Raw genomic sequence first — 15,039 nt, 5'->3', positions numbered from 1 at the left:
TAAAGTAACTGGCTTTGTTAGTGAAAAACACTTATTTACTGTAATTACTTCAGTGGAATTGTCTTTGATTACAGGAAGCAATTACTTAGCTCGCCCCTGCTTGTTTACCTGAAATGGCTCATCTTTTCTTTTTATGATAACTTTCTTTAGTCTGCATAAACAATTTTTAGATAATCCATCCAACGTATGTCCTACAGTGATTTCAAGTGATGTGATCCCAGTTCAATGGCTTGAGTGTTATCTGAAAACATTGGAAAGTCTCTCTGGCAAAGGCAGGAAGGGAAGTCTAGACTTAGCCATATTGTTTTGTCGACAGCGCATGTCATTATCCGCAGAATGGTCATGGGGATTTCTCTCCATCTCTCCACCTCCCCGGGATGAAAAGGGAGGCGAAACAGCATTGGTCACAGAGAGTGTTTTGTATTGAAGTGCCGTCGTGTGGGTGTGCATGTGTGTTGGTTTAGAATACTTTGGGAAGTTGCCTTGCGAACAATCCTGGGAAATTAATGTGTGTTAGTATGTTTTAATTGTGTGTCTGTTTTTGGTGCAGTACGGGAGAGTCTCTTTTGAAAATGTACCGCGACTTGGAAAATGTATTGCAAGGAATTCCTGCATGTTGAGAATTTTTGGAGGTGGGAGGGGCCTACAGACCCATGCAAAGGGAACCCCCCACTGCCTGCAAGCCCCCTTGAACACCCCCTCTTCAAGTCTAGAGCTTATGAATGGCCTGAATACAATAAATGCCACTTTTTTTTTTCTTTCCTCCCTCCCTCTTGCGAGCCCTTCTTTACCCCTCTGAGGATTTCTGGGAATGTAATGTATGTGTGTTTGTGCAAAAATGTGTGGTGTGTGTGCATTTCTGTGTGAGTGCGAGAAAAAAGCCGGAGTAAGAGGGAGAGCACTTCAGTGACCGTGCCTCGGCAAGTGTGTGTATGGGTGCGTGTGTGTGTGTGTGTGTGTGTGCGTGCGTGCGTGCGTGTGTGTGTGTGTGTGTGTGTGTGTATCATGTTTTAAGTGTGTGTGTATGTATGAATTTCTCGCCTGCCAATATGAGATGTGTGTATCCCATGTGGAACAGGATAGCAGGCCCCTGAGGCCTGGGCCTTGCCTGGGCAGCCAACCCAGGGTCATGTGAGCTTTCTGTGGTGTGAAACTCGAGGAGTGGCCTATGAGAGATCAGCTTCAGGTCACTTGCACTCATGCAGTGAAACACATGCGTTGTCTTTCTCTCTCTTTCTCTCTCTTACTTTTATGCTAAATGCATTGTCACAAGCTCAGAAGACCTGCGTGCACTCCTCTTCCTCTCAGTCCATCCACAGCCTATAAAAACTTGCAAAAACATCTCACTGTATCCTCCAAAAACGTTTAGCCATCTGTGAATGATTCCTCACACAGGATGTCACTCATGACATCTGGCACAAAGCTAATATTCATAACCCGTATTCCTCATCTCGGCAGTGCTTCGATGAAGGGAAAAATTATTAGAAAGCTAAATGTCATAATTCTCTGGCATAGTGCTAGAAGCGACGAGTCTGACAAGATCACTGTTCGCAGATGAATGACTAGTGAATCTGTGTATGTTAATTTGCCAGGCAGCAGAAAAATGGCTGACACCTCGTAATGGCATGTGTGCCTAAGCACAGGGGGCAGGTAGTACCAGTGTGTGTCTTGTGATGGAAGATGGTTTATAAACAGACCATAACAGATTAGCCTAGATACTGCTTGATAATGCCAGGGTATGCCTTAAGACAGAGAGATGTAGAGACGTGATAAAGACACATAGCAGGTAGTAGGAGAAGAAATAGTGAAGAAGGGGTGAGCATATTGATAATAGCTCACTATGATCACCTTCAGGCCACATTTAATCAGAAAGGTGCTTTTTGATTTCCAAATAAAGAAAGAGCCTACAGTGAAAAATATACAACAATGCCCCACTGTTACATCCCCAGTCCTGTGCAAATACCCTCCACTCTCACCCACAGTCCAGCAGACAGAGAGAAAAAGTAATGAAGAAGGAATTGGGAATGTAAGAATGAAACATGAAGTGGCAGAAAGGCTTATATAAAATCCATCGAAGCTGAATGAGCACTGAAGTGTCTGTTTAGCTAATGCTAATGAAGCTCACGGAAATGCATTGAGAAAGCTAACCTAATTTCGACGTCATTATCTGTTTGCTCAAAGTGTGTGCGCGTATGTGTGTTTGTGTGCAAGTGTGTATTTGTGTATCCAGCGTGCGAGGGGACTGATAAAATATTCCTTCCCTTGGTTGGCCCCGGGGCATTTCAACTGCCCCTGGCTCCTTCCAGTCAGTGGCCTGCTCCTAATTGCCACACACATGCGCGCGCATGCAGTCATATTCACACAGCCGCGCGTGCATAAACACAGACCTTCTGTGGCTGGAAACACGCATAAAGAAAGGCAGCTCAAGACTGAGGGAGGGAGAGACGCACACATACAGACGAATGCACATCCATGCATGCATACATTCCTCACTGACAAACATGCACCCCTACTGTCCTGCATTGATTCAACTCCCCTCGTCCTTCCAGCCCCTCCTCGAACTAGTTGCAAAGGCATTGTCATAGCTGATCAGTTGGCAGGGCCCAGAGTTGTGCCTGTGGCTCTTCCTTGTGGGGACGCTGGCGCTTGCTAACTTAGCTACCCCTCACTGTATGCATGCAGCCTCGGGTTGCAGCCTGCTGATGCTCTTAATAAGGCTGGCAGCCTGTATATGGAGAGAGACTGACTAGGCCATTGAATGAGGGGGCTTACTATCTGCCTGGCTACATTTCTGACAGACTGATTGACTGTCTGACTAAGCACCTGACTGACAAGCCTGGGCTATGACTGACTGACTCAAGAGCTGACTGACTTGGTGGCTTCGTAGACTAACTGGCTGACAAAATAGTTTACTGGTTGACGGGATAACATACTGGGCAACTGTCTTTGTGACCGACTCAAAGGCTTATTGGCTGAGACATCATGTTGACAGACTATCATGTCACTTAAGTAAGTCCTACTGTCATGAAGTTAAATTGATTATTTTCTTAGCATGCTGATGATTCAGGATGCCACCTTAGAATATCAAAATAGTCAGTGTTGGAGTACTCCACTTTAGTGATCACACATATCAAAACACCACACACAACCGCTTTATCACCTCATGGCTTATAGAGACATTGTTCTGTCTTCACGTTGCCCTACTTTCCCTGTTTATGTGTGACTTTAAGCAAGAACTGTCGACATAACCTGACAAGCACAACATTGTGCAGTTTTGCCAACAATCTCTTTGACTACTCTGGAAAACTATAGAAAGAGAAAAGTTCCCAGATTTATAATCATCCAGATGACACCGTGTCCAAGATGGCACAATGCTGTTATTGGATAGAAACGTAAAATAGTGGATGTGTTTTACCACTTACGGTATATCAGTTGTAAAAGAGCGTTGCGAAAATATGACCTCTAAAGCCTAAGAAAGAGAGAAAGAATATATCTGCATTACAGCAACTGTGTGTGTGTGTGTTTGATTTTTTTCAGCTGATTAACTCCAGCATGCAACAGCATCTCTTCCCCTTCCTCCCTATTATTTTCTCCTTCTTCATTGCATCTGTCAGTTTCAGCTTCCTCTATTTTGTTCACCACTTTCCACCCCTCACTGAATAATCCACTATCCGTCTCCCCTTTTTCTCATGTTTCCTCACTATCTCTATTTCTTCTGGTCTTATTCACTTTCTCTCTCTCTCTCTCTCTCTCTCTGTTCATCTCTGATGCGCTTTGGTAAAGCCAATGACATTTCCTCAACATGTCTGGCAGACACAGCTTCAGCACCTTTTCTGCTTCACCCCTCCTGGTTGCCAGCCTTTCCCTTTTCTCTCCCTCTTACCTCCTGCTCTCTCCTCACTTACGGGGTTAGAGAAAAGCAGAAATTAGCCCCAGACCTTGTCGAGGTGATTGGTATCAAATTGCACTGAAAATGGAAATGCCAATAAAATTGATGGCCCTTCGCCAGACCCCCCTCCCCATGTAAAGCAAGAGTCTACAGGTCAGACTTGGAAGTATAGGGGAGGGGAGAGAAAGGAATATGGGAGGTGTTAATGTTTCCCTGTCTGACTTCAGTCTCGGTACAGGGCGACAAAAATGGTAGCAAGTAATTATTAGCGCCGCACTACAGTTTCTCATGAGCATACACCTTTTTTTTTTATTATGTTTGTGCTTCCTCGACCCTCTTTTTGTATACTCCCCCGTTTCCCCTTCTCTTCATGCTTCTCATGACATCTCACCTCTTCCCTGAGCTTGTCTGCTCACTGACTCTCCCACTTGCTCACTCGCATGCGTGCTCGCTCACTCCCTCGCTCGCTCACTCGCTCACACTCTGAGCTGGTACTCCGGCCGTTTGCTTCTGTTTTCCCAACTCGCATGGGACAAGCCCCTAGGTTTGTTATTGTAGGCTTTGCTGAACATGAGCCGGTCTTTACAACGGATTGAAAGCATTTGCTTCCAATGAAAATCTGGTCTTAGATTACAGGGCCTCGGCTCAGCTCACCCCTCTTTTCCACCAGGCGGAGAGATGGAGAGAGGAAGAGAGAGACAGAATGGTGGGTGAATTTTAGCCCTGAAACAGTCGGAAAAAAAATAACTCACTTGTTAAGCTCCGGCTGCATTTGTCCCAGGCTAATGATGTAACTGAAGCTTGGTATGTGAGTGTGTTTTTGAGGAGAATGGCAGGGAAGCTGTGTGAATGGTGCACATTGTGTGCGCATGTGCTTGTGACTGTAGTGCTGCAATGGTTAGTAGTTAATCAATTAATTGATCAGGTATTTACTAACTGTAATTGATTAATGATTAAGTAAAAACAAAAAAATTACTAATTGTTTCTGTCATGTTGCTTTTTAGGTTTACGTCACTGTCAATTGATTATATAAGCACTGAGCAGTGAAAGTGTCTGAACTCTCTGCGTCATCTTATAAATGAGTCCTTATGTCCTAATAGTCAGATAAATACTTTACACATGAATCTGTGAAAAAAATGACAATATTTCAAGTCTCATCGACTGACTTACATGAAGCTGAATGAGGTTACTGTCATCAAAATCTGATAAGTGCGAGTTTTGATTCCTGTAATCCACCTATTTACCTGTTGGAGATGCTACATTAGCTCAATCCTCTCTGCATCCCTACTTGCGTATGTGCATTATCAATGTACAGTGGGAGGTGTTTTGCATCCATATCACACCATGTATGAAAACCTGGGTCTTGTTTTTTTTTTTTCCCTCCCTCCCCCACTTGCAATAGCATCACCTCCACTTCCACATGAGGTTCATTAAAAAGCCTTCAATATGTGTGCATATGTATCTCCTTCTGCCAGAACAGTCGGAGAGAGAGCGAGAGCTAGCCAAGAGTGTTGTTTCGTATGGATCGTTGAGAGCCTCTCTCTCCTAATGGTGTATATAATTCAGGTGCCCTCCAGGCATGCTTTCAGGAATTCTTTTGCCTGAGGTAATGGGGAGCAAAGGCCTGGGTTTTAGGCCCTTGATTATTCCATTGATGTGGCAGGCTGGAAAAAAGTCATCTCCAACCGGATTAGCGCCAACATCCCCATTAATTATCAATAAATCGGGGCTTAGGGTTTAGCTAGGTGCTGGGTGTCGCCCTCTGCAAGTTAGTGGAGCGCGGGCCTGCTTCACTGCAGTTATCCGCTTCTGCTGTAGTGAATAGACCGAGAAGCTTTAGAAGTGCTTTGTGTGTAATCAATAAATAACTGGATCCAATTCTGCGCACAGCCTCAGTGTTTTTCTCCTCGTCTTCACTTCCCCTCACTTCCAGTCGAAAGAGGCGCAACACGGGACAAAAGTCAGTCATGTGCAGATGAAATTTCTAACGGTGTGGGCGCCACTTGTTTATGTCGCCTCATGTTTCTTTTATGATCATCATCTTCATTGAGAGTGGCTCGCATTTTTGAATAATGATAATAACAATTAGGCTTTTCACAGCCACAGATGGAAATAGACTCTTTCTCTCCACTGGAGCTGTACAGAAAACATACAGTAATTGGGTGCTTTTGCATATGTGTAGTGTGTGTGTGTGTGCGTGTGTGTGTGTGGGGGGGGGGTCATGTTATTGAGTCTGAATGCAGAGAAAAGGCCCACGAAGCGCCATCCTTTCACTTTTTCTCTCAGCACCCAAATACTCGGAGCTGTCTCGGTGTTCCCCTTAGGTGAGGTTAACTGGCCTTAATAGAGTCTTATCGAAGCCCTACAGGTTGCTGTAAGCATCCATGACGCCATTGTTATGAAAAGCAGCAAGCTTTGTTAGGGCTGTTTGTGCTTCTGACTTCTTTTTTTTTCTCCACCTATTTTGCTTTTATTTTCCGCCTTCCCCCTCCTCGCAACCTTGCCTTTTGTAGTGCTGTGTTACTCTTTCCACCTCAGGTAAAATGGCAGAATGCGCTGGGGCGACGCTTCAATAACTATTTTCCCCTCAGGATAATAAAGACTAAATCTCTCTGTCATTTTCAATTCTGCGCGGGCTTGGATGGGAGAGTGGGGAAATGCGACCTTACAAGTCCTTTGTGCTCCCCTTCTCACTCTCTTTTCCGCAGAAAGATGCAAGCGCTTGCTGTGTTTTCAAGTGACGGAGGGGGGGGGGGGGGGGGGGGGGGGGGAGTAAAATGAAAGGCAGGGTTATTTATAAATGTATTAAAAATGAATGCATTTATGAGGTGCTGTTTTCCAGCCATTCTCTGCTTGGCATTGTTGTGTCTCTATACCCCTCCGTCTGTGCATACAAAGCCCTCCAGAATTCCTCCGAAATCGTATTTATTCCCTTTGAACGCGGAGGCGCAGCAAATGCAGGAAGTAAACAAACTGTTTGTCTGATCCCCACTGTCTCTTCCTGTTTCTTGTCATGTGACAGGTGACGGCCTGGACAACAGCGTGGCTTCACCGAGCACAGGGGACGACGATGACCCGGATAAAGAAAAGAAACGCAACAAGAAGAGAGGGATTTTTCCAAAGGTGGCCACCAACATCATGAGAGCGTGGCTCTTCCAACACCTAACAGTGAGTGCAACTAAACTACACCGGTGCGAACCCTTGGTTTCCACGTCACGCATTCGTTCGGAGCTTCCATTCGCAGCCATGGGCCATCCTTTGCTATCCTTTGCTATCCTCACTCTGCAGCTCATGCACAGACTTTCTCGCCCTGCTTCTTTTTACATTTGGACACAAATACATTTGTACGCTACTCAGAGAAACACACACACATAGACACCCTTAGATACAACCATATGTACTCACATACACCCCGCCAGAGCCCCCTCCACCTCCCCCCTCGTCTTCACAGTGTATTCCCGTTCGTATGGTGAACACTTCAAAGACACAGGCCTGTGTAATCTGCCGGCGATTTCAGCCGCCTGTGTTCTTGCTCCTCATCTGCTGAAACTGAATATGGTTGAAGCCAATGAGAGATGCCCGTGGCCATAGCTGCAGATACATAGATGAACCTTAATAAGAACAAATCTGCTATTATTTAATAGATACTTGAGATGCTGTGAAGGCCCATGGTTTGGTTTGACTTCTTTTCGAATATAGCATAGAGCACAAAAGCTGTTAGCTGTGATTTACCAATACAACCATTGAAATAGGTGCTAACAGCAAACCACCATAAAAAAAAATGGAATACATACATCAGCAGCATTTAGGCAGCGTTTAATAAAGTATTCAGTTTTATTATATTAAGTCTAAACCTTCCACCAGTGGTTCTATAAAAGGCTCAATGACACAGGATGACAGGGTCCAGTTTATGTATGACTGGATCTAAGTAAATGACCCATGACTTCAAAACTGATGCCGTATTTCCTATTTTATGAGGCCTTCAACTATAATAATAATATTTTGAAATTACTCTTACGTTTCCCAATGAAGTCTTTCATGATTAATCCTTTTCCCAATCCAATTCATTCTTGAGTCTTCTTACAGACGCTACAGAAAAGTACCTGATGTGTTCCACCAAAATGTTTACTCGACCATCCACACGTCTCATTGTTTCACCCATTCAAATATGTCAAATTAGGTCACAATAAGTGTGACTTTTGGCTTGTTTGAAACCACAGTGCTATAGTCGTTTTAAGAAAATATCCTAAGGACAACAGACATTTATATTTTCAAGACATTTGGTTTTGAAATACAAACTAGAAACTGACAGGTCTTCAATTTCCATCCATCCATCTTCTTTAACACTTTATCCAGTTTATGGGCGACACCCTGGACAGGTCACCAGTTATTCAAGCAACAAACCTAACGAGCCAGACGACTACTCACCCTCATATCACACTTATAAGCAATTTAAGATAAACCAATGAACTCCATGTGAATATAGATTGTTGGAAGAAACTGTAGTACCCAGGGAAAACACAGTAATATGCAAAATCCGCACAGAAAGGCCCCATTCTGGCCCCACACCCTTTTCACTATGAGGCAAGAGTGCAAAAAAAAGGCAGAAATGGTACAAAAACAAAGAAAGAGTATGTCACACCTTAGTATGAGTCCATTCTAAAAATCCACTTTAATTATTGCTGAGAATGATCACATGGTTTCTGTATGTATTCCAGTGTATTCCTTAATTATGATGTGAAGCTGTGTTAAAAGAACTGAGCCTTGCATCATGCAGCTCCTAACTGTGTCTGGAGAACAGAACATGATCCAGTCTGAGTGGGTGTTGTTCTGAATTGCACAAGCCAGCAGGGAGGATGCTGCAAAAACTAATTTTGTTGTTGAATTAAGGATCTTTCATGAGCTCAACTTTTCTCTTGGTCGTTGCCTGTCTTTGATGATATGCGTTGTGTCTGTGTCTCCTTTGATTTTCAAAGTTACTGGCAAATTGTTCCTCTCAGTGTTCTCCCTTCTGGTTCTCCATCACCCTTCACACATGAATGTCATCATATGTACACATCGGCCTCCACTCCCTGCAACCTTCGGGGGCCACAGAGGAAAGGTGTTTGAAGCATATGCACATCCTGTCTGTGGAAATACGGCCCGGCACACACATACGTAGTGAGTAAATCACATAGCAAAACACCTCCTGTGTCATATTACACCATGAGGTGGGCTTATGGGTGGCTTCCACACTGTTAGATCTCCAACAGTGGGAAGGATATAAGTGAGTGCCAAGGGAGCAAGGGTGAGGAGAAGAAGGTAGGAAGGTGAAGATGTTGAGAAGGAGGATCCTTCAGCCTTTCCTTCTGGAAGGATATGTGCTTTATGGCACAAGAGAGAAAGAAGCTGCTGCTCTTTCAGGGTAAACTGTAGGGTTGGTGGGAAATCACTTCCAATTTGTTCAGTCTTTTCACTGAAGCCAAACAGGCAAAGGGGTCCAACATCGTCTTTGTTTATCAAAATTGTGGTCTTTACGTCAAGAAGCATTGACATTAACATACCACTGGTGTCAGATAAACGCTTGCTCTGGTCTTATGTTGCTTACACTCATCATTGTCACCATTAATTTAATCACCTTATGTCAATGTTTATGAATGCTGCACATGGCACCTCAAATGCCAAAACATTTACAGTATCTCTTACGGTGGTAGCATGCCTCGCTGTCTCTGTTGGTTCTACCATAGACAGCTGATCCAGGCTCGTTCACACAGCATCATCAGCTGCTCGGTCTGTGTTTCACGGAGGGATGGAAGATGTGGGTCTGGTCTCTTAGAGATAGACACAATGCCAATTAGGGACACGGTTATTCATGCACATACGCACAGACACATATACATAAAATATTCAAGGCTGAACTAGTGAGTCATGGTTTGTTTGTTCCTAAAGGATAATACATCTGAAAGTATTTGACACTGCTACAGAAACAGCATAGACAGAATAGTGTAGAAGTTCAGATACCCAACCTCAGTGTATTGTCGGTTGTTCACCCCCACACTTGGACCCTCAGGGGAGTTCCCATTGTACCGATGCAGAAGGGGAAGGTGGGTGGCAAACTGAGGCTGTGAGTGCACCAGCAGGGTAGGTGGTAGGTGGCATTTATACAGCGATTTAAAAAAAAAACATTTTTATTCTTTTGAAGCCAATTCTGCATCTCTAATGCTAATATCCTGTCTTGTTCAGGGAATGGTGAGGTGTCAGACATATGGCTCGCTGACCAAAACCAGGAATTAAAAAATTGGAGTCCAAAAACATATATTTCCTAATATCATCAAGCCAATTTAAGATCACATGAGGTTGTATGTGGCCTGTTCGGATTGTGCACGGTGAGAAGTAGTCCAAGGTTTTGGAAGTGCGAGGTAGGCTGGAAGAATCCTCCACTCTGTTGTGTGATGGGTAGAGTGACAGATTAAGTGATGATGACAACAGTTGCAGCTCGCTGAGTCCTCTCCAACACACCCTGTGAGCTCATATGTTGTTGACAACGCTTGTGGGACAAGTTCATCGGAAGAATTTGGCTATGCTGACTTGGAGCGACGACAAAACATTAGCGTTTACCGCCTGTCACCAATGGCCGAACCGTACAGTTCCCTGCCAGCATCGCACGCAGCTGTAAACTTGGTAGGGCACCAAAATAAAGGAGAGAAGGGGGGTGCTTTTCCACTCATGTCCTCATTTCTTATTCATGTTTGTTTTCATTTGATGTCCTTAATTAAACATATGTCACCACCTCGAGATGTCAGTTGGTCAACTGAATGGGGGATTTGTTTGGAGAAATTTGTTTTTCTCTCATTCAAAATGCTGCTCTGCTTCTGTGTGCGTTTCAAGTGTACCCTGGAAATGACTATAATCTGTGTTTAACAAAATAATTTGAATTGTAGAATCAATTTTAAACTGTATAACTGGCTGAGCTACTTCTCTTTATGTTATGACCAGAGAGAGAAATCCTGTGATGAATAAATAGCTGCTATCCAATCCTTACTTCCTTCATCTTTCCCATTGTGTACTTGAAATTCACCCTCCCTCCTGCACCACTCCTCCTCACAAATGGTATTTTCTTGTTTAATTTAACAAGAAATGAGTAGTAAATGAAAGCTCAAGCCTCAAATCCCCAACGTGCCCTGTGTTCTGCTCTCCACTCCCCTATGAAAAGGCAATTTGTGAAATTATGTGATAGAGTAATTAGATGGAATTCACCCCCGCCTCCCCACTAGACACACCGCCTGTATTCCCATTTAGATTGTTGCTTTGCTGACGAGTGTGTGTGTGTGTGTGTGTGTGTGTGTGTGTGTGTGTGTGTGTGTGTGTGTGTGTGTGTGTGTGTGTGTGTGTGTGTGTGTGTGTGTGTGTGTGTGTGTGTGTGTGTGTGTGGAGAAGAAGGGCAGGGGATTTGGCATTTGAAGTGTTAGCATTGGTATATTCACGGGCTGGGACACACACTCTCATACACATTATCACTAACACTTTCCCATTCTGGCTCTCCTCCCCTCCTATTTGTACACAGATGCAGTGTAACGAGGGGCAGCCGTGATCGCAGCTCATAAAAGAAACCAACCCGCAAACCCTCAATGAGCTGCTTACCCCCTCCCTTCCCCTCTTTTCCCTTTAAAATGTGTAAAATTCAGAGAGAGAGAGAGTATAAAAAATCCACTGGAAGCGTAATCCGCCATTAATACAATTAGAGTCTAATTTAACCGCTTGTGTACGCAGATGTAGCTGAGCTGGTGGAGCGCTGTTTCCCCCCTCCTGGAGATGTTTTTTCTTTTTTCTCCTTTTTCTTTAACACAGCAGTGTGCAGTGGGGGCTTGAACAGAAACAGGTGTGAAAAGTGATATAATTCATTTCTGCGCTGGCAGAGGAGGCCAGAAGTCTTGCTGTTGTGGGCCCTGGGTGGTGGAGGAATCTTGACTAGGTGTGCGAGGAGGAAGGGGGTGGGAGGAGGTGATGGATGGATGCATGGATGCTTGGATGGATGGATGGATGTCCGGCCGCAGGGCTCATTAGAAGCACACCTTTTGCTGCATCTTGGTAATTTGGTGCTTGTTTGAACACAACAGGACTGAGGTTATTTCTATAGATGGTATGTTTAATATTTTTTTTACTTGGATTATCTGGCTGAGCCAGCATTTCGCCATCTTACTGCTTTATTCAACTTCAGGTTGCAGAGGGCTAAAATGATCCCAGCTGACTTTGAGTGAAGACCCTACCCTGTTCAGGGTGACAGTCACTGAAAACAGAAAGTCACAATTTTGGGCCTCAAATACATATTTCTTTCTGGAGAAGACAACCAGAGTACCTAAATAAAACTTGTGCTCTGCAAGGAAAGCGCCTCATAAGGTGGCAGCCGTTCCAAAACAAAGTAAAACCAACAAAACATTTACATACATACAAAAAATGCCAAAAAAGTAAAAATGGTACATTTCACATTTGGATTGTCCTCCCTTTTACTTGGCACCTTTTGTTCCCCACGTTGGAACTGACGTCTGTTTTAGGTACAAAATAATCAGCAAATCTTTTCACTTCACTTTTTTAGTACACTTGTTTAAAACACACTGGTGTATGTGTGACACTCATTTTTGTAACGTATTGTTTGTCCTACCTAATTTAAATGGGGTTATGCCTCATTGTAAATAAAGAGGTGAAGTCTTGACTTACTTTTCTAATGGTTATGACCAGATGCACAGAAGTTGATTGATTATCATGAACTGGAATACCTCAAAGTTCACTTGTAATATTGTGTTAAAACCCTACTCACACTATTAATAAAACACATTATTCAATAAATACAGTCATCATTAATTTTAGTTACAAAGACCATAAAATGGAAGTCTTCATCCACTTTTCAGTCCTTATCCGAGAGAAAAGGTTTGACATGATTCTTAAAATGTTTCCAATGGATTTGAAAACTATACAGAAAATAAAATTTGAACATGAAATTCCCAAGAACAGAACTTCATTCCGTAAAGTGAAAACTTATCAGTTCCTGAACTTCTCTGTTCAGAGAACAAAATCCAGACGCCCTGAACCTTATACAAACAACAGAATGCAAGGGGTTTAAAAAAAAACCCTTGAGGTCAAAGTTCGCCATTGCCTCAGATGCCATTATTCTTCTGCTGTTTATTGCTGGAGCCTGGATGTGTCAGCACCCTGGTCACCCGCTGTAACCCTGAACCACCAAGGCAGCCCAATCTAGGAAGCGTGTCATCCTTCTGGTTCTGTCATCCTTCACACAACTGAAGTCTGGCCTTGTTACAGTTACAGTGATGAGAAGCTAGTGCGGGAAGAAACATCATCTACACAGTTTGACAAAGGGGAACAAAACAATTTAATTTACAACACTGCATTACACGCTTTTTTCTTATCTCCGACCACAGAGATCCTGTGATTAATGTTGACTAATTCCTTCAAGATGTACAAATCAAGTTTCTCATGAAAAATAATTCCTGCTGACCACCAACGCCACCAGGACGCCTTGTTAATATCCTCGACAAGGCCTTAGGAAGCAAGCAGAACAGGAGAACATCAGCTGACTTTTTATGCATTTTAATTTGTCTATTCATAATAATGACAACAAAGACACTATGTCCGTCTTGATACTGTAAGGCAAAGTATTGGCCTATGTAGCCTGTTGTCTCTGATTAACTCTTAATTCAATCTAAGTGACAGTCTGAATCTTAGGCGCCACTGCTTTAGGATTTCAAAGAGGTCCTAAGAGACGTCAGACAGATGGACAGATCTGCCAAAGGCCTGGCGTGACACTGTGACGAGACAGAGCGGCAGGGGGAAAACAAGAGAACAAGTTAGTCTTATTCACAGTGTTTTCATTCGGTTTCAGATACTTTATCTCTTGGAATGGAATTGGCTTTGGGCTGTGTGTGTGTGTGTGTGTGTGTGTGTGTGTGTGTGTGTGTGTGTGTGTGTGTGTGTGTGCGTGCGTGCGTGCGTGCGTGCGTGTTGCGTGCGTGCGTGCGTGTGTGAGGGCATTTGGAAGCAATGACTTGTCTCTACCAATGGCAGGAGTGGTTGGTGTCAAAGAGGAGGCAGCTGAGTCAACCTGCCCACCCCCACAACACACACACACACACACACACACACACACACACACACACACACACACACACACACACACACACACACACACACACACACACACACACACACACACACACACACACACACACACACACACACTATTGCACACATGCATGCACACACATACTGTGCCCCAACCCCCACATTACCCCACACCTTGTAATGAAAACATCATCAATTATCCCTCTTGACAGGCCCAAGGGACCAAAGGCAGACAGCTCTCTTTTGGGGGCTTCTCTTTGTGAACTGACCCTCACAGACAAACAGGCTCACTACTCACACACTCCTGCTTTGCAACTATTTCAGGGTGGACATATGCAGGCTTTCCGTGTCTCTGTGTGTGTGTGTATTAAAAACAGATAAGCTGATGACCTTCCTTGGCCAACAGGGTAGATAGTGGGTCTTGGGAGTGCAAGATAGTGAGACTGTTCCATCTGGCGGAGGTGTGGGGGGACGGGAGGTGTGAGCGTGTATATGTATATGAGTTATGTCTGGTTCTGGGGTGTTGCTGGAAGGGAAGATGGGGGGTGATGGTATGGCAGGGGCAGTCTTGACTCCTGAAAGGCCATCTGTGTCATGATTGATGGATGGAATGATGGATGGATGAGGAGATGAACAGATGGAAGAAGGGATACAGTAGATGAGAGGAAGCCTGACACAAGGCTCATGTTGGCCACTCAGACATTTGCTGAAATATTGGCAATATCAAAAGTTGATCTCAGTTATAGCTTTGGAGATCCATCCCTCCGTGATCGTTTTTGTCCAGAAAATCAAATATCCTGTGTATATGTATTTTTTGTTTTCTTCATTTTCAAACAGTGGTTTCTGACCTCATGATAGATATGGGTAGCTCTCCCTTCTTTGAGACTTGCTGCCCACTTTTAGGCATTTCCAAATTAGCTTTCTCATGCATCTTCATTTCTTAAAGAACTCTTGGACATTTATATCATTATCAAATGTACTATATTTCCATCCTGTTAGTGGTACATTGCTTGGAAACTGGTCAAAATGGTGTTGTC

General features: G+C 43.9%; 1 protein-coding gene across 2 annotated transcripts in view; it reads left to right on the top strand.

Moving 5' to 3' along the window:
• The window catches only part of meis1b (Meis homeobox 1 b), an 84,798-nt gene that overhangs the window by 30,331 nt on the left and 39,428 nt on the right, over positions 1-15,039 (top strand). For both annotated transcript variants that reach the window (XM_080508154.1, XM_080508155.1), the window contains exon 8: positions 6,912-7,057. In XM_080508154.1, the coding sequence (XP_080364280.1) occupies positions 6,912-7,057 (146 nt within the window). The remainder of the gene's footprint in view (positions 1-6,911; positions 7,058-15,039) is intronic.

This window comes from Blennius ocellaris, assembly GCF_963422515.1.
Source record: "Blennius ocellaris genome assembly, chromosome: 13".
Taxonomy (NCBI): domain Eukaryota; kingdom Metazoa; phylum Chordata; class Actinopteri; order Blenniiformes; family Blenniidae; genus Blennius; species Blennius ocellaris.
The sequence above is the reverse complement of the archived record's forward strand: the minus strand, read 5'-3'. Positions and strand labels throughout refer to the sequence as shown.